This window comes from Wyeomyia smithii, chromosome 2 (assembly GCF_029784165.1).
Source record: "Wyeomyia smithii strain HCP4-BCI-WySm-NY-G18 chromosome 2, ASM2978416v1, whole genome shotgun sequence".
Classification (NCBI taxonomy): domain Eukaryota; kingdom Metazoa; phylum Arthropoda; class Insecta; order Diptera; family Culicidae; genus Wyeomyia; species Wyeomyia smithii.
The window spans coordinates 123,959,137-123,979,922 of record NC_073695.1 but is presented as its reverse complement, the minus strand read 5'-3'; the positions used below and the strand labels follow the sequence as shown (position 1 = coordinate 123,979,922).

General features: G+C 38.8%; 1 protein-coding gene across 1 annotated transcript in view; it reads left to right on the top strand.

The window, feature by feature from the left end:
* Positions 1 to 20,786, top strand: part of LOC129723769 (GTP-binding protein Di-Ras2) — an 84,484-nt gene that overhangs the window by 44,977 nt on the left and 18,721 nt on the right. Inside the window, exons 2-5 of the mRNA XM_055678183.1 lie at positions 5,574 to 5,911; positions 6,463 to 6,740; positions 20,433 to 20,593; positions 20,651 to 20,768. Coding sequence (XP_055534158.1) covers positions 5,747 to 5,911; positions 6,463 to 6,740; positions 20,433 to 20,593; positions 20,651 to 20,768 — 722 coding nt within the window. The 5' untranslated portion in view covers positions 5,574 to 5,746. The remainder of the gene's footprint in view (positions 1 to 5,573; positions 5,912 to 6,462; positions 6,741 to 20,432; positions 20,594 to 20,650; positions 20,769 to 20,786) is intronic.

Sequence of the window (20,786 nt, the reverse complement as noted above, 5' to 3'; positions counted from 1 at the left end):
CTTAACCATGGGTAACAACCTTTTCTGCAAACACTCTTTCACGTAAATTTTACCATTCATTGTGTCATTCGTAATGAATGGACGAGATATTTTCCCACATTCACAAATGGCCTGCCAAACCATTACTTCTTGCCGAATTTTTCGGTGTAAATGGCTTTCAATGGTCCAGGGACATCCTTTCCCTTCGGTGATGTATGAAATTGCGGTCCTGGCAGAGTCTTATAGTCCAGTTGTATGTAGGTTTCGTCATTCATGATAACACACCCCATTTTTCTGGTCAGAAGATTGTCATAAAGTTTCCGAGCTCTCGCTTTCACAGATTCAGCTTGTTTTGGATTTCGTTTTGGCTGCTTCTGCTTCCGACGGGTCTGCAGACCCATTCTTCCCTTGGCACGCATAACGTTACTCGCCGAGGTTCCAAGCTTTCTCGCCAAATCTCGTACTGATACTGAAGGATGCCGCTTGTAGTATTCCTTAACCTTTTTGTCCATTGTGGGATCAACAGGCCCGGGTTTTCTACCACGTCTTGGGGCATCAGTAAATGTGCACTCTTTACAATACTTCCGCAATGCGGTTTGAACTGCTCCGACACTTATCCCTTCTTCTCTGGCTAATTTTCTTATAGAAAGACCACTCACGGTGCGCCATTTGTGCACAATTCGCTTTCTTTGCTCGGGAAAAAGGCCACGCATTTTCAAAATTTCGCACTAAATGTTAGAAAAAATGACAGCATCTGTTTCTTTTGGATGTAAACAACAGGACGCAGCCAACGTTTGGTTGAATACTGCACGTTATTTGAAATGACGGATGATCGTAAGTGTATTTATAATTATCGGAACGGTCTATATGGGTCACTTTTACGCAAATACGTCTGTTCTCACGAAACAGAACAATTTTCATCAGCAGTGGTATTTTTTTGTAATTCACTTGTAACCTCATTTATACGATTAAAATGATTTAAAGTTAAAAATGTCACTAAAAACATAAGATGCTGCTCAGTGCAATAATTGAAGTGACCCATAATTGTAGTAATGTTACCTTTTGCGGTGCACAATTGTGGATCAGTCCATATTTTGGCTATTTTTATTAGGTTTACATGATAATGCATCAAGACTGAATGAAATAACTTAATATCGAGCTTTTACAACATTGAGATAACTTGCGTTATGTATTTTGACAATTTTATTGACTAAATGATTTTGAATGCCGAAAGTTACCCACAATTGTGTCTTTTGCTATGTAAGTGATATTTGTCTTCCCAACCGATTTACACGCATCAACTGCAGTGAAACTAATTGTTGATCGAAGTACAAATCAGAACACAGAGATTTTCGTAGTTGAATTTTTTTCCGATTTTATATCCATTTTTGGACATTCCGACAACACGTTGACTGACCCATAATTGTAGAACGATTGTAGTAAACGAGAAAAAATCCTATCAGCTCTATTTCCGGCTGTACATTTAACCACGGCAACAAGAATCGCTTCGCGACGCTAATCGCGCTTACTATGTCATCATCCTGATTTCAAATCTTCATCTCTAATGACTATTACGGAAAAGAAAAGAACTTCTTTGTCACCGTGGTAAGTGCCGGGTTTTTATGCTTCTACCCTTTCCCTGACGCTTATATAAATCTACTGCTCTTCTTGATCGAGCCTGGTTTGTTACTCTGCCATGTATCGGCGATTACTTTATTCATGTGTCTGACTTTTTTTAACTAAGCAAGAGGGAGGATTGAAAGGGGGGGGGGGGGTATACGGAGAGCCTGAGAATAAACCCATGCGTAAAAGTCTCTCTGATACCAAAGATGACTAGTACAAGATACCTGACTCTTGCAGTATGCAGTGGAAACGAATGTCGCTGTGCGTGAACAAAAGTCGAACCAGTTTGAATACTGCTAATTTGATGATGACAGAGATGGTAAAAGGGTAAAGTAATTTTTTTCAATATCATTGTATGGTCCCGCCATCTTATTTTCAATATCCTTGCACGGTGCGGCCGTCTAATCTTAAATATCCTTAAACGGTGCTGCCATCTAGTTTTCTTTTTCATCTGGCGGATTATGTTAGATAAATTGATTTTGCTAATAACCACAGTTTTATGTACATTTAAGTCATTAGATGGTGTAGCGGTGTTGTGGGCAAAATGTATGAAGAAACTGAATGTCAGGTGTCTTGTTCTAGTTATCTTGGCTGACACCGAACTGTTCACATTACTGGGAAGTGTAGAAGAATGTTTAATATAAAGCGGCTGGCGGTATTACCGATAAATATCGATAACTTTCCCATCACTTATGAACACCCGACGTCACTTTGCCCAAGCAAAAAATCACCTGAATCAACTAAATCCAACGTATAAAATCATAGGAACCATTTGAAACCGACCAAAGATAACTAGAACAAGATACCTAACTTCCAGATTTTACATACATTTTGAACACGACCACTTTCCAATGGTTAGTGCTGCCATCTGATGACTTAAATTCTTATAAAATTGACACTATGAGCAAAACCGATTTACCATGCATAGTCCGTCATCGATTGTTGAGCTGTTAAAGATTGTATATGAAAAAGGTGTAGCAGTTTGGTCAGCTCGTCAGAATGGGGTTTATATTGAGGGGTTATATTTATTTTCAGGTCTCGTTTATAATTCTCGAGTGTCTTCATATATCACAGAAAATGCCCTTGGGAAATTGTAATTTAAAGCAGTGTAGATGATACTTACGAAAGTAGCGAGGACATAAATTATGTACAACACTCTCGTCAACCTTATTTTGTCATATATAAACATATCATTTTCTCACATTTTCGGTTGTTGTTAAAAAGAACAGAATATACAAACCCGGTAAATATTCATATAAATATGAAGCAAATGTTATGGTTTGTGTAAAGTAGCACAATAAACTTCAGCTAATCTGGTTGCTGTAAAGCAATGATAAATTAAATTGAATTTATTGTTTCTAGTAGCAGAGCGCAATGACTTGATGTCGCTCTTAAAGAAGTAATGTCATCTGCCAATAGAATATGAGACGATTTCCAAGTGCTTCTATAGCGGTTTTATTGTTATTATTATGATTTCCATATCAGCCTAGAAAACTCGCGTTTGGTTTTTGGGGGAAATATTTGTAGAAGCTTTATCGTTAATTATTAACTTTATTAACCTCGGCAAGAGTGGAAAACTTGGCTGTAGAGTGTGCTGACAGCGGTTATCAGGAACTTCCGATAGTACGCTTAATTTTAAATGATGCGCCGATACTTGATTCTGCTGGAAAGTTTCATGTTTGGGAACTAAACATTCGTACACATTATTATCATTTTTAAATGGAAGCACCGTATAGTCGCCCACATGGATACCAAAAAAAATATTTCACCTTTCAGCAGTCATGTCTTGGCCTTGTCGTCAGTTGATTTTGACGTCAAGTCTACATCAAATTAACAGTGTATAAATTAGTTCGACTTTTGCTCTCGCGCAACGACAATCATGTCCGATGAATTCTGCAAGAGTCAGGTATCTTGTTCTAGTCATCTTTGAACCGACTCAATGGGACACCCGAAACAATGTTAAATTCTAAGAGATGGCGTTCTAGTAGTAGTGGTAGTAAAATCGAAATTTCTACGAGCATTTTCCTCATTGACCGAAAAAACTGCTATAAGTTACCTTGTTTTTATATTTTTCTAGCTTTCTAGTAGTTAATTTTACTATATGCAATCTATTTTTATCAAAAAACTTGATTTTCCGTTGACTCAATATAGCAAAATCAAGTTTTTTGATAAAAATAGATTGAATATAGTAAAAGCACAGACTAACAGACATAACACGTCGAACAAATTTTCAAGAAAATCATCTTTTGGATGATTCCAGTATTTTACGTTAGTAACACTAGCACCATCTGCTGTCGTGTTCGCGCTGCGTCATGTATTTCGACATCAGCGCCAGCGTTACTGCATGTGTCAAATGGGGAACTACAAAATATGTATGAGATTGCATGACAGCGCCCCAGACGACGATTTCGCGCGATGACTGTTATTCGATTGAAAATTTGAAATGAACGTTTTTTGTGGCAATGGAGCTAGGTTCCAGTGTTACGTCTGTTAGTCTGTGGTAAAAGTAAGTACTAGAAAGTTAGAATAATATAAAAACAGAGTAACTAATAGCAGTTTTTCTGGTCATTAAGCAAAATGCTCGTTGAAATTTCGATTTTACTACCACTACCACTGCAGCGCCATCTCTTAGAATTGAACATTGTTTCGGGTGTCCCATTTTTTTGATTTTTTTTCTTAAATTATAAGTAAGTTAGGTATTGAAAACTATCGTTATAATACGTACCGAAAGTGACAACTCTCCTCGAAAACAATCCAACCGCAACCAGAAAAACTTAATTTTATATAGCTTTTGGAGTACCTATAATTTGAATATCTACCCGATTCTGACCTTTACGGTATCTTCACAGAAACAGTAGTACAAGCTTGAGGTGTTGCCGAATGTATTTCTCAGACCTCTGAAATGAATTTGACCGAATCGAACCTGGCTTCGAGGTGTTTTTTTCACCTCCGTACATTCCTCAGCGGTTACAAATTGAACATTTTTTCTACGATTCTAAGACAATGTTCATCGATTTTCTGAAGCATCAACTTTTAAAGTTGAATAAAATCATTTTCGTTTCACGCTATAAGAATCGACTTAATAAGATTAACTTTGGTGTATCACCATAACGATTTTTAAATTTCTACTGAATGGGTTCTGTGTCATGGCCCGCGGTAAAAGTCTAAGTGAGGCATTCATATTTTTTTGAAACGTTTAACTTTGTGTATCAAAAAACGATCGTTCAACGACCGGGGAATTTGATAACGAACATTGAAAATAGGGTGAAGAAAATCCGCTCAGTAGTTTTACGGCAATTGTAAACACGGCAAAGTCGTTTTCTGAGAAACACCATTCCGAGATAAACTCGTGAATAGTTTCAAGTTTTATCTGGCCGTGCGTGCTTCAAATCGCTCTTACTTTCTCCCTATTGCTCAGATCTTTATGAAAATTTGGGAAAATGTTTTCAAGAAGTTGTACTTAAAGTTAATGCAATTTTTTTCGATTTTTCGTAAACTTAAAAGGTATATAACCCCTTGAGCCCAAGTTTCTCCAAAAGAAAGGTATTTTGGTTCCTTATGTTGCCGAAGCGGATAACCGAAATCGGAGAAACGTTCCGGAGATATGACCGGAACATGTTCCGGTAATGTAATGATCATGATCAAAGCAGTACTAAGAACCGTACGACCGTACGTTACTTCTCATTACTCGGGTGGTCATATCAAGTATTTAGGTCGTCATACACAGGACATGCGGACCAGTCCCCGTTGAGTTTTGGATACTCCCTCATTATTGAGTCTAAATTCATCAAACGACACCTCTAAATGATAGTATTACCATTTTTTTTGCAGTTTTGACACTTTTTCGATATACTTGGTCGCGTAGCGTGTCTGTTTCTGTGACACAATACATTATAATTGACTGCCTCGTGTTAAAGTGATTTCGATCATCATTTATAACGCTGTTTTTTTTTATTTTCATCTACTTCTAGCTCAACGTTTTGGAAACAAGGATTGAATATGGTGCCCATTGAGACTGGAGCCTTAAATTAGATAGTATTTAATACAGCTCTTTGCATATGATCAGTCTGAACTCTACGCGAAGTACTCTAAGTCTTCTAGATCAGCTATTTCTGATTACTAGTTTGCTGAAACTGCAATAATAATGTCTGACTTCGAACGCATACGACTTGTTATTCTTGGAGGAGCTGGTGTTGGGAAAAGCTGCATTATTAAACGATTTCTTTTTAAAACTTATTCAGACAAGTATAGGCCAACTGTAGAAGATCTGTATAATCGCGAATATGACCTGGGTGCTGTCACGCTTAAGGTAGGCAAATTACAGTCAGGTTTTTTACACGAAGGTTACGTTCCAAATTTGTAAGAACCGCGTCAACCGGACTTAATTGATTTGAAAGAATAATGTAGAAAATTTTCCCAAAATGTTCGTCCTTATGATAGTGGTCAGCTAAAGGCCAAAATGCCAGATGTTCAAATTTTCAGTATTTACACAAAAAATGGTATTTTTTTGGAAACTGATGTATAAATACTTTTGTCTTTAAACGGAAAAGGTGATTGAAATGAGATCGATATCTTGTACCGTTTAAAAAAAAAACAACCCGCGTAAAAAAAACCTGGCGGTATATCTACAGTGTAAACACAATATCTGGAAAAATGACTGCTGGATCGAGATAGCTCATGTACTAACATATTTTTTTATGTTCGTATATCATACTAAAAGACCGGGCTTCTTATAATATTTTGTCATATTACAGTATTTCCTCTTTTTGCACAAGAGAAAATACTGTAATATGACAAAATATTATTTTTCTCATAATATTTTGTCATATTATAGCATTTCCTCTTTTTTGCACATTAAAGGTTGACATTCTCGACACATCTGGTGAAATGCAATTTCCGGCAATGCGACGATTATCCATTGCCACCGCCCATGCCTTTTTACTAGTTTACGCATCGACATCCGGACCAAGCCTTGGCTGTATTAAGCAATGCTTCGAAGAGATACGTGAGCAACGAGCCGATTTTCAGGATATTCCGATGGTGATTGTTGGCAACAAAAGTGATGTAAGTGGTACGCATCGAGAAGTTCTCATCGAAGATGTTTCGGAGTGGGTGTTCTGTGAGCTGCCCAAGCTAAAGTAAGTATGATTCATACTTTTAAACGCATAAAAATATTCCAGTGTCTTATTTATAAACATTTAGTTTTATGCTTTGGTTTATGCAAAGGTTGTTTGAAGAGTGCTTTATGACTGTTGGTTGATTAGTGCGTACGTACTCAACGTATAAAAATGCCAAATATTATTTGAATTTCGAATTGTTTACAAAAGCTGAGTGACGTTTTAGCTCAACTTGTTGATTCGAAATGAAAAGCTTCAAGTGCATGAAATAGAAACATTAAACTTATCATACAAGAGAGCAACCAATTGTCAATAGACAAGGTTTCAAATTCTATCTCTACATGTTGAGAACTTTCACGAGTTAAGAACACATATTTATGTATTAAGGCTCTAGTGTGATGATGATTCCACTTTAGTATGGAAGTTTCAACTTCTATTTTAATATTGAAAACGGAACTTCCATTGAGGTTGTTATGAGAAAGAAAACTCGATAGATCATACCATATTTAGATGTTCAGATGTATGTGCAATCGTTTCAATCAACTCGGTAATAGTATTGAACATTAAAACTAAATAGAATGGAATGCTGCGTACAGTATTGATGCTTTGTAGTTGATTTCAATAAGTGGTTTCCTTTTTCAGCTGTAGCGACCACTTTATAGAATCACATAACGAGCGCCCGTTAGGCATTATTAATTAAATCGAAATTTAATTAGGACTCCCGTTAGACGCTTTGATGCCGTTTAAATTTCTTATGACAACATCCGTGCCGTGCTACCTCGGTATGATCCGAATATGCAATTATATTTTGTTTATTGTGTATGCAACATATTGATTTTTCGGGCTATTGTGTGAAATTATCGTTTTATTCAATGCAAGACATTCAGTCATATTTTCAATCTGATAAAGGATGGAAAAAGATAAGAAAATAAATATCAAAACGATACTCGTTGTTTTGTATCGCGGTTTCAGTATTTCAGCTCTCAGAAAGTTTGCTGTTATACCGTATACCATTATTTGACCGTGAATTCTATCTATCTTCTATATCTATAAATGTGAATGTCTGTTAGTTTGTCTGTGTGACTCAAAAACCACAAAAAATCAAACTGATTATTGCGAAAATTTGTTAAACAAGGTTTTCGAGTAGGGGGCTGTCAAAGACTTTTTACTTATGCTATATCTTATATGCGTGGGTTTGTGATTTTTATATTTTATTATTATACCAAAATGATTTGTTGCTGAGATTTCGACTGTTGGAATGTTATATGTGTTGGGTGTATTTTTTACACTGTCTGAGAGCGTGTCGAAGCAGGTGTATAGTAAACAGGGACATATTACAAAAGTTCACATCGTTGGACAACGTAATAACAAAAAAAAACAGTTTTAAGAAGTTGATCAGTCACGAACTGTCGGACAATAAAAAACAAAGTTTTTCTCTTTGATTGAGACAGCTAAAAAACAATATACACCATTACCAACAAAACTTACCTCCAATAGAATGTATGAATTTCAAGGGTGATCAATTCCACTCCGATTTTTCTCATAGTACCTTATAGAATTATCAAATTTATTTCATAAAGTGTACGATAGAAATTTCACCAAGAGCCATAGGGTTTCAAATATATTTTTTTATGCCTGAAGGGCATTGGGCAAAAATGCTACTGCGAGAGAAATGTTTGTCTTTGAGGGCTTAATTCAAATATATACTTTTTCGGGAGCAATCTACATGGAGCGAGTTAATTGAAAAATGTTAATAAATTTGATCATTTTCATTCCGTTACATGGTATTTGCAAAAATTGAGGATTGATGAAAGTTTTTTCGAAATAATAATTATCGTGACATTTTTCTTGGCAGTTTGTTCGAGTACTCATTAATTGGTTTTGATTATAAAAAGTCACCATCTTAAAAGATTTTAATTACTAGTTTCTCAGCTAAAAATTGGTAAATTTTTTACTGGTCGTTGAGCTCAAGCTGTAGCTCAAACTCAAATTGATAATAAAGTAGTTAGTAATAAAGCGACGAGGAGTCGTGAAACGCAGTTGAAACATTCCTAGCTCTTCTACGCTAACGCCAAGACATCAAAATTTCAAACTGCATATTTAATCCAGAACTGTTGTATGTGTGAAAAAGGATATACTACATTCTGTGCCGAACACGCATCAGTACTGGACGTGTTTGGTGATCGGTCCGATAGAGTATAAAACAAAAGACGTGTGAACAAGTGTTGGCATTGTTTGCCTGGTCGAGTGAAATAAATCCGGGTTCAAGGTCGTTCCTTTGTGCAACTGTTTCGCATCGTGACTGCCAGCTGGTGCGTAAGCCGATTTGGCTGCTGGCTGGATTGTGCTACAGCAGTGGACGAGACACAAACGAGGAAAAAGAAGAAGCCATCAGTGTCAGCGAGTCGTATCGCTGTGTGGAGTGATCTCACACCTGGCTCGCTGCTGGTGGCTGTTTGGTGCTGCTGTATTGGTGCTGCGGGCTGTAACGGCTGCTACTTCGAACGATCGGACAACCAACCTTACTGGAAGGGAGAAATAAAAAGGTACGTGTTCTTGTCAGCGCTAGTGCGCTAAACATAGCGCGATGGATGTAGATCCCTCGCCTCCCGCGCCACCATCCCCGAACCCCTCTGACCCTGACCCTTCTGTTACCCCCTCCCCTGTTCATTCTTCAGTCCCCCCTCGCCCCAGGCTTTACCCAGACGGAGCCCAGGGCAGCTATACTGTTTATTTTCGGCCAAAGGCAGGACCGAAATCGAAAAAGTTGAACCTCTTGCAGATTTCTAAAGACCTGACGAAGGAGTACAAGGGCGTGACCGAAATTTCCAAGGTCCGGCCTAACAAGCTCCGTGTCGTGGTCGGTAACCTGAAAGAGGCCAACGATATAGCTTGCTCTGAGCTCTTCACACGCGAGTATCGCGTTTACATACCCGCACGAGACGTGGAGATCGACGGTGTCATAACCGATTCGAGTCTGTCCGTCGAGTGTATACTGCAAAGTGCCAAAGGGTGCTTTAAGAACAAAACGTGTCCCGAAGTAAAGGTGCTCGACTGCAAGCAATTGCGGTCAGCATCGATCATCGGTGGCAAAACAGTATACACTCCGTCAGACTCGTTTCGAGTTACGTTCGCCGGGTCTGCACTACCAAGCCACGTCTCGATCCACCGGGTTCGTCTCCCTGTGAGGCTCTACGTGCCCCGCGTCATGAACTGCCTGAATTGCAAGCAGTTAGGCCATACAGCCGCCTACTGCTGCAATAAGGCACGTTGTGGCAAGTGTGGGGAGTCTCATGCGGAAGATTCTTGCAGTGTTAACGCTGAAAAGTGTATTCACTGCGGAGAAAATCTGCATGAGCTCTCGACATGTGCGGTGTACATGCAGCGCAGGGATAAAATAAAACGGTCTCTCAAAGAGCGTTCAAAGCGTTCCTACGCTGACATGCTGAAGAAGACCGTTACCACTTCTCCCGTTACTTCGAACCCCTTCGATCTGTTGCCCTCTGAGGAAACCGATTCTGACGATTCACCAGCGGGAGCATCTTACGCCAATCCTGGGGAGTCTAGAAAGAGGAAAAGTGTTTCCTCTCCTAAACTTCCCAGAAAAGGTCCTAAGATTTCTCAAAGTGAAATGAAGGTTACAAACAAACCAAACAGTGCTGCGGAAAAACCGAAGCAAACTCCTCCTGGGCTGGCAAATTTAAAGTCCCAGAAGGAGTTCCCAGCACTGCCAGGAACATCTAAAACCCCAGTTGCTCCTTTTACACTCCCAGTTGATGAAACAAACTCTGGATTAGTGAAATTTTCTGACATTGTGGACTGGATTTTTGAAACTTTCAATGTACCCGATCCAATTAAAATTTTTCTTACAGCATTCCTCCCAACAGTTAGATCATTTTTGAAGCAGTTGACTGCCCAATGGCCTCTCCTTGCAGCGATTGTATCCTTCGATGCCTAGTTCAACTGCGTATATGAAGGATTCTATCTCTGTCTTACAGTGGAATTGTAGAAGTATTTTACCAAAAATTGATTCGTTTAAAGTTTTGATAAATAAAAACAAATGCGATGCATTTTCCCTTTGTGAAACTTGGCTTACTTCAAATATTGATCTCAACTTCCATGATTTTAATATTATTCGCCTTGATCGAGACACCCCATATGGAGGAGTACTTTTAGGGATTAAAAAGTGCTATTCTTTCTATCGTATTAACCTCCCCTCGATTCCAGGCATCGAAGTTGTCGCATGTCAAATGACAATACAAGGTAAAGAGCTTTGTATTGCCTCAATATATATTCCCCCCAGAGCACAGGTTGGGCAACGGCTGCTCTTTGATTTAATAGAACTTCTTCCCTCGCCACGTTTGATTTTGGGAGACTTCAACTCTCATGGCGTGGCTTGGGGTTCCCCATACAATGATAACCGCTCCTCTTTAATCTATAACCTTTGCGATGACTTCGACATGACTATTTTAAACAACGGTGAAATGACACGTATCCCGAAACCTCCAGCGCGCCCAAGCGCTTTGGATCTATCCTTATGTTCGACGTCGCTACGGTTGGATTGCACATGGAAGGTAATCCTCGATCCTCACGGTAGCGACCATCTGCCTATTCTTATTTCAATTACTAACGGATCAACTCGCATGCGACCAATTGACATTCCGTATGACCTCACACGAAATGTCGATTGGAAGTTATACGAGGAAATGATTTCAAAAGCGGTCGAGTCGATTCAACATCATTCACCACTTGAAGAATACAACCTCCTCGCGGGCTTGATTCTCGACGCCGCGTTGCAAGCCCAAACGAAGAAATATCCCGGCGTAACGATCAAAGAACGGCCTCCCACTCCGTGGTGGGACCAAGAGTGCTCCGATGTCTACACGCAAAGATCCGACGCGTTTAAGGCCTACCAGACGGGAGGTATACCTGGCGACTATTTACGGTATTCGGAGCTTGATACCAAGCTTAAAAGCTTGGCTAAAGCAAAGAAACGTGGATATTGGCGTCGGTTCGTGAACGAGACGTCGAGGGAGACATCGATGAGCACTCTTTGGAACACAGCCCGAAGAATGCGGAATCGCGTAACGGTCAACGAAAGCGAGGAGTCTTCAAGTAGGTGGATATTTGATTTTGCCAGGAAAGTATGTCCGGACTCTGTTCCTGAGCAAAATATTGTTCGCGATGCGTCTCCGGGCCACGACGCGATAGAATCACCTTTTACGATGGCAGAACTTTCAGTTGCCCTCCTGTCCTGTAACAATAACGCGCCTGGATTAGATAGAATCAAATTCAACTTGTTGAAGAATCTACCCGGCAATGCCAAGAGGCGCTTGTTGAACTTGTTCAATAAGTTCCTGGAGCAAAACATTGTACCGCAGGATTGGAGGCAAGTGAAGGTGATCGCCATCCAAAAACCAGGGAAACCAGCTTCTAATCACAACTCTTATAGGCCGATTGCAATGCTATCCTGTATCCGGAAATTGATGGAAAAAATGATACTCCGTCGTTTAGACCACTGGGTCGAATCAAATGGTCTACTATCAGAAACTCAATTTGGCTTCCGCCGTGCCAAAGGGACGAATGATTGTCTTGCGTTGCTTTCAACAGATATTCAGCTGGCGTATGCTCGTAAAGAACAAATGGCGTCTGCGTTCTTGGACATTAAGGGGGCTTTTGATTCCGTTTCTATTGACATTCTTTCGGGTAAACTTCACCGACAAGGATTTTCTCCAATTTTGAACAATTTTTTGCACAATTTGTTGTCCGAAAAGCACATGCATTTTACGCATGGCGATTTGGCAACTTTTCGCATTAGCTACATGGGTCTTCCCCAGGGCTCATGTTTAAGCCCCCTTCTTTACAACTTTTATGTAAATGACATCGACGAATGTCTGGCAAATTCATGCACGATAAGACAACTTGCAGACGACAGTGTAATCTCTGTTACAGGAGCCAAAGCTGCCGATTTGCAAGGACCATTGCAAGATACCTTGGACAATTTGTCTGCTTGGGCTTTACAGCTAGGTATCGAATTCTCTCCGGAGAAGACTGAGATAGTAGTTTTTTCTAGGAAGCATGAACCTGCTCAGCTTCAAACACAATTATTGGGTAAAACGATTTCTCAGGTTTTGGTACACAAATATCTTGGTGTCTGGTTCGACTCTAAAGGCACCTGGGGTTGTCACGTGAGGTATCTGATGAAAAAATGTCAACAAAGAGTGAATTTTCTTCGTACAATAACCGGACAATGGTGGGGAGCCCATCCAGGAGACCTTATAAGGCTTTACCAAACAACGATATTGTCTGTTATTGAATACGGGTGTTTCTGCTTCCGCTCCGCAGCAAACACACATTTGATCAAACTGGAGCGAATACAATATCGTTGTTTGCGTATCGCCTTAGGTTGCATGCAGTCGACCCATACGATGAGTTTGGAGGTTTTAGCTGGAGTACTACCATTGAAAAACCGCTTCTGGAGCCTGTCTTCTCGTATTCTAATCAAATGTGAGGTCTTGAACCGTCCCGTGATTGAAAATTTTGAAAGGTTAATCGAACTTAATTCTCAAACCCGTTTTATGACATTGTATTTCAATCACATGTCCCAAAATATTAACCCTTCTTCGAATATTCCAAATCGTGTCGACTTATCAAATACTTCTGATTCTTCTGTGTTTTTCGATACATCCATGATAGAAGAAACTCGTGGAATCCCGGATCATTTACGCGTGCAGCAGATCCCTAAAATTTTTTCCAATAAATATCGAAACATCAACTGCGACAATATGTACTACACTGACGGATCACTTCTTGATGGGTCCACTGGCTTCGGTATCTTCAATAACAATTTAACCGTCTCCCATAAGCTCGATAATCCTGCTTCTGTTTACGTCGCAGAATTAGCTGCAATTCAGTACACCCTAGGGATTATCGAAAAAATGCCCACGGACCATTATTTCATCTTTACGGACAGTCTCAGTTCCATTGAGGCTCTCCGATCGATGAAAGATGTTAAGCACTCTCCGTATTTCCTGGGGAAAATACGGGAACATCTGAGTGCTTTATCCGAAAAATCTACTCAGATTACCTTAGCGTGGGTCCCTTCTCACTGCTCGATACCGGGTAATGAGAAAGCGGACTCTTTGGCTAAGGTGGGCGCAACAAACGGTGATATTTATGAAAGACCAATTGCCTTTAATGAATTTTTCGCACTTGTACGTCAGAATACGATCATCAGTTGGCAAAATGCTTGGACCAGAGGGGAATTGGGAAGGTGGTTACATTCCATAATCCCCAAAGTATCGACGAACCCGTGGTTCAAGGGGTTGGATGTAGGTCGGGATTTCATTTGCGTGATGTCCCGGCTTATGTCCAATCACTATAGATTTGACGCGCTCCTCCGTCGTGTTGGGCTCGGGGAAAGTGGTATCTGTGCCTGTGGTGAAGGTTATCACGACATAGAGCATGTGGTTTGGTCATGCCCTGTACACCGTGACGCCAGGTCTAAATTAATAGCTTCCCTGCAGGCCGAGGGTAGACAGCCGGCTGTTCCTGTTCGTGATGTCTTGGCGAGCCGTGACCTATCCTACATGTCCCTTATATACGTTTTCCTGAAATCCATCCACGCCCCAGTCTAGTCCCGTTCCCCTCCGTCTACACCCAACAAAACGACAAGAACACGTTTGAACCTTAAGCACAAAACCAGCAACCAGACCCCGCACAACAGAACCAGGACCCAAGGACTACGAGCCTCTGTCCCAACTCACGACATCGTGGCTCAGCAGAACGAATCCATACATGCCATTCGACGATTATCAGACGACCATTGAACAACAAAACACTGATTGGAAATCCCATGCTAGTTTTAAGTTAGACTTAATTTCAGCTCGTAGTCGGCAGCGAGGATAAAAAATTTGCTTTAGTTTTTAAGTCATCAGATATAATTGGCGCCGTTAAACATTAAATTGTATTTGTGCCGTGTCAAATAAATGTTATGTGAAGAAAAAAAAAAGGATATACTGAACTTCACGGAAAATGTTTGTTTTATTTGAATTTATATGCAACACTTGATTAAATTATTGAATAAAAACACTTATAAGGCATTGATACATCTATATTTCGACACTATGTTCAAAAACTATGCTTAGTACCATTTATTTTGAAGCTATGGGCAAGTGATACTTCAGAAAGTAAAGGGTTTTTATGCACATCATGGCCATAAATAGCCCAAACGCAGTTATTACTGCTGTTTAGTAGATTTAATTGGTAGGTCATTGAAAAGCAGTCTTGATTGTTTTTTTCGTTTTGTGCAAATGTTACACACTGTAGAAAAGTAGTAGTCAGGATTTTTTTAATCTTCTATAAGACCTTTCTTAGCATATGTTGGTATGTGAAATTGGTGCATTCTAGTCAAAATCATGGTGTCGCGTTACAAAAAATTTTCGTGTTTTTACAAAGTTACCGAAAATAGGCGGCGGCCTAGCTTAGTTGGTAACGTCTCCGCCAACCCTGATGGTTGCCTGGGTTAGAATCTCAATGCCGACAGGTGACGATGGTTGTGGGGTGGCGTGATCCACTCACAACTAGCAATACTCAGAGGGAGAGATATGCGAAGAAAATGTTGTGAGCCAAACGAACAAGAAAGCTAACACATTGAGAGGTATTGTTTTTTTAACCCTAATATTTATTTAGCCTCAACCGCTAAGCATAATGGGGCCGAATGTCTTTTGGAGTAGGGAAAAGCCAGCTTGAGTCTGCTCCTCATCGAACTGGTATAAAAACTCTCTTATCTTTTCTTTTTAAAAATACAATCCAAAAATACAAAATTAATGTGACTTAAAACTAATATGTACATCTTTCTATATGACTAATAACATTGAGGGATGATGAATCCTTGTCTCTTGGAAATCAAAACCTGGGATGAAAAATAGAGAATAGAGAGTTTCTGGAAAACAATGATAAGTATTGTTCATGAAGATCTTGATAGGAAGAAAGCGACATAGAGAAAGATAGAGAGTTCAGATATGATAATTTATTTCTTCAATGAATTCGTATATAGGGATAAGGAAATTGGCATTATGGCTAGCAAGTGCATCACGGACTTGCAGCGATGCCAACCTTTTTTCAAGAAAAACTGAAAGAATTCAAAATAAAAAACTGGAGAAAACTGGATATAAAAATTTGAAGCTTCTGCAGAAATTTGTTTGATTTTCGATTCAAAAATGTTGCGTAAATAACAATCATATACATATATTGCACCGTATTGTTTCATGAAAACAAAAAAGAATAAAAAGACAATGCATTACCATTTTGATTTTTTACCGATGAAGATTATAGTCACTAGGTATAAAGTCTCGCGTACTCGAAATTTTAAAGATGCGACTGGAATTCGATATAAACCAGAAAACTGAAGGGTATGAATGCACGAAATATTGAAAAGACCATACATTTAAGGGTAATGTATTTAATAAATCAGGTAAACGAATAGAAAACTGGGTAAAACTGGAACAATTTTTTAAAAACTGGAGATATTCAACCTTTAGCTGTTTCGCTGGCGTGCCCAAAAAAAACTGGAGATATCCAGGGAAAACTGGAGGGTTGGTAACGCTGCGGACTTGCCTTGTAGGTGGTGCATTCCGTTTCTGGAGGGAATCCAACAGTTTTTTATTTGCTCTGTTGTAGGGCATACGAAGACAATGTGTTCGATATCCTCGTATCCTCCACATTCGCAAAGATTGCTATCGATCAATCCAATTCGATATAGGTGGGTGTTCAGAGTATTCATTAGCCTCATTGTTGTCAGACCTATTGCGCATTTTTCGAGCTGTATTCCAGAGATCATAGAGTTCATAGAAGCATCTCTGGGTAACGTGCCTATAAAATTTTGCTAGTATGATCTTTTTTTCAGTTTGTGCAATTTAGACTGTTTTAGTTCCAGCTCTCTAAACTTCTCAGCAAACAAATTGGTTCATATAACTTGCACTCAACTCTGTTAAGTGAATTCTTATTTGGTAAAAATGGCCATATAAGATGCATGAAATGCGCCTATGTGTACAAATCTGGAGGCCATATACGTGCATTGTAAAAACAAAAGTCTTACGATTTTGTATAACTTCGCAGGCTATTTGAAATGGCCTCATTTGAAATTTCAAATTGCATTCTATACGACTTAGAGGAATGACGCGTTTTACAATTTTATATGACACGATAAATTGCTTCATATATAACCTGAAATTGCGTCTTATAGGTTTTAAATTTTATACGATATAAACAAATTTTATGCTGCATCTTAAGTAATTTTAAACTTGGCATGCACATTTGAGCGACTTAGAATTAACATCCTTATACGAATTCTGGTTTGCTGGGTCATCATAAAGCTCAATGGAACCACTATTCCTGAATGGTAAGCATGATGCTTTTAGAGCTTTTTTCATCTCGGTGCAATCTTTGACCCACTATTGTTTGTTGGGACGAATTTTTAACTTGTTCTCAGGGGCGGGCCTCGTCTGAGATTGCAACGCATTATCTAGCTCTAATGCTGCAAGGAAGTTGTATTCGTCAGATGGGGAAAGCTCTTCGGTTGTTTCGAGACCATTGGATATTATGTTCGAGAATTTTTCCAATCAATATTTCGGGTAAGATAATATAATCTACAAAAATGCGAGGTTTAGCAGAACGAACAAAATCTTAGAACATCTTGAATTGTATCGACGATTACAGGAAAACTTATGGACAAAAAACTCATTTTGAGAGGTGTTTTCCTTTCATTCAGTACTCGGTTGGATACAACTTGAAACAGCTGAACTCTTTTGAGTAATGCAGTTCTTTTGACAAACTTTCAAATGCATACAGTCTGGTTTGCTACTATCTGCAACCTTCAGAGAAATATGGACTCAAAATATGGCTATTTTCAGGAAAAAACTAGAAATATCTTTAGAACAAATGAAAATATCAAACCAATATATTCCACAAAAATGCGAGGTTTAGCATAATGAACGAAATCTTAGAACATCTTGAACTGTTTTGACGTTTACAGAAAAAGTTATGGACAAAAAAATAATTTTGAGGACTGTTCCTCGTAAAACTCTATTTCGTCATATCAGTCGTACAGATAGAAGATTACAGTGTTCAGCAATTCTTTTTCTTATAGATTTTCCTACAACTTTGCTGAAGAAAGCAATCGGGTATTTTGAAAATTAGAAAAAATAATTTTTTTATCTAACTACTAGGGGGATTGATCAAAAAACCGAAAACGCCAAAAGAAAGGCCTTGTTACATAGAATAAACTTGCTGAAGACACTGGGTACATGAAATCAATATTTCACAGTCAAATCTAAAACGATCACCATTTTTCGAGTTTAGACCACTGTGCTGTGGTAGAAAAATGGAGCCTGCTCATAATCGAAACATTTATTGGCAAATGGTCACTACCGTGGGGATCTTGAATAATTTCCCATTTGCAGTCCAAAGCTATTGAGGAGGAGCACATTGACAATCGTATTGGAGGCCTTGCTATTCTCGTATGTTCAATATGGTCATATCGAAGTCGTCTAATAGACTTTCAATGAGAAGAGCACGGCTGTCATCCCCGAATGCTCCTCACGCCATACCATGAGCGTTGAAATCTCCCAGGATAAGGCGTGGAGTCGAAAGCAGTTCAGTTATTTGTGTCAGCTGCAACCGGTTAATAGTAGCTCTAGGCGGAATGAAGACTGATGCAAGAGGAATTGGTATCAGGTACTATAAGAGATATATTTATTTTCACATGTTTTTCATGTTCTTTTGCTAAACAATGAATTGAGAATGCTCCAATAATGCTTCATCACAGCGATTTTCAACTGGTGGTTCACTAACCTTTTATTTTTGGCCATACAATAACGATTAATAATGGTAAAAAATAAAAAGTAAAACATTAACATGAAATTTAACACCTATACGATTATTGTGATGCACTTTCTTATTCCCGAGTCGAATGAAAAAGTTAGTCAACATTGTGCTTTGAGAAAAGATCTGGCACCTCTGACATGTAAAACCTAGTTGCCAAATTGGCGGTTTTTCTATCGCTCATCTCTCTCTCTGAGTATCTCACAACCAACCCAACTGGTCTAGATATTAGACTGTGTTATAATTTCAAAGGTAATGTAAAACAATGCATTTGACTATTTTTAACTCACACTCGATTAATGAAATCTTGTTGACATTTTCGACGATTCTTCACACAACATCTAGGTACAGTATAAACTAATAATATTCCTTACGAACTCACTCAATACCTGACGGTTACGACACACCGACATCTAATATTCCAACCCATGAAAACCCCAAAAACGGATTTATTCATGTTTTTATCACATCTATTCTTACTTCATGTAGGGTAGCGAACGGCTTCGGCAGTGGTTTTCTTCAGCATGTTTTCTGCAGCAATCTTATGCAGAAACTTACCGAAGAACACCACCGCTGAAGCCCTTTGCTACCCTACATTTTGATATTTTTCTTGAAAGCCTCAACAAATACCTGCATTTTTTGCTTAAAGATTTGAAATCGGTGTTAAATTTTTTTAAATATTCATTTTGGTAAAAAAGTTGATTTTTTTGCGCTACGTCAATTTAGGAATGGCATTTGGGTGGTCATACAACAAACAATATGGGTCTAATTTTTCTGGACCGAGACCAATTCGTGCAATTTTGTGTAGGGTTGTAGCGAAAAAACCCATGTATTTCAAACGAGAGGAGTTGCTAGTCGAGGCTTCTGTAAAAAGGCCCAATATTTCATATAGATACAGCTATTTTTGTTTACCAGTAGAAAAGTGGATACGGGTTAAAGTAATATAAACTCATTGGTATTAGCCTAAACAACACCTTTGTCAAAGATAGTATGACTAAAAACTAATCAGGATACCCACATTTACAAAGTTCGCATTTTTGTAACACGACACCATTTGCAAGAGACTGTTTTGCGTCATGCGACACCATCGACATAACGAAATGTTTTTGGGAGCATTTCGCTAAAAATTTAGTATTTTCTATGTTGTAATATGTCATTTTGTTGAATTTGGTCTACGGAACAAATGCACAGAAGAAACCAGGGTCCGGAAACTTACGGCAGAGCTGATATTTGAACGTATGTCATCAAAGGTTGAAAAAGCGAAATTCAGCGATGGAGTCGCGTTACAAAATGTATCGGGTTTCAACACATGATACAACTATATAAATTGCCATACCAACCCGTCATTTAGGACCTGTTGAATCATATGCTCTTTAAGCCAATTTTCAATATCCAGGCGAAAATGTACGCCAAAGTCGGTTCCTCATGGTGTCGCGTTATACTGGAATGTGTCAGTTTAGTGTGCAACGTTATAATAAGTGTGGAGGTAATGTAGCAGTTTATTTGCCGGACCCTGTATAGTTTTTAGTTGCATACAAAAGAAAGATATAATATAAACATAATCATAGAATGCAGAACTAAATATGAACGTAACATTAATAGCCATCATTGTTTTTCATTTTTGTTTTTGGATATGAAAATTCGATGCAATGGTAATAAATAATGCATGTCATTATCATATCTTTGTTGAAGTATCCAAATACAGCAAACAGGAATAATATTTTACAGCTTTTTATTTTTAAAAGAATTGTGCGTGTGCTCGCATTCTGTACTTATACTGTTTCAAAGCATTGGTTAGCTGCTGATTACGTTGTTTTTTTTCCAATGTAGGGTAAAAGTAATGGAATGCTCTGCCAAGGATGACGTGAATATAATTGATATATTCAAAACCTTCGTAACATTATCCCGTATAATTCCTGCCAACGGTAACAGTGATTCATCGTCAGGACTAAAAAGACGATCATCTGCTTATGTTAGTGCTAGTAGTAAAGGTAAGGCAGCTGGTTTTTATTTTTAATCTTAAAATACATAAACTGATTTCTTAACAGCAAAATCAAGAATTGGAAGTCCGTCCATTGGTTGTGAAAAGTTGAAGGAAACGGCATACCTGGCTGCCGGGAGTAGTGAACCTTCAACTAGTGATTCAAAGTCTAAACCACGCTCCAGGTATGCATGATGATATGG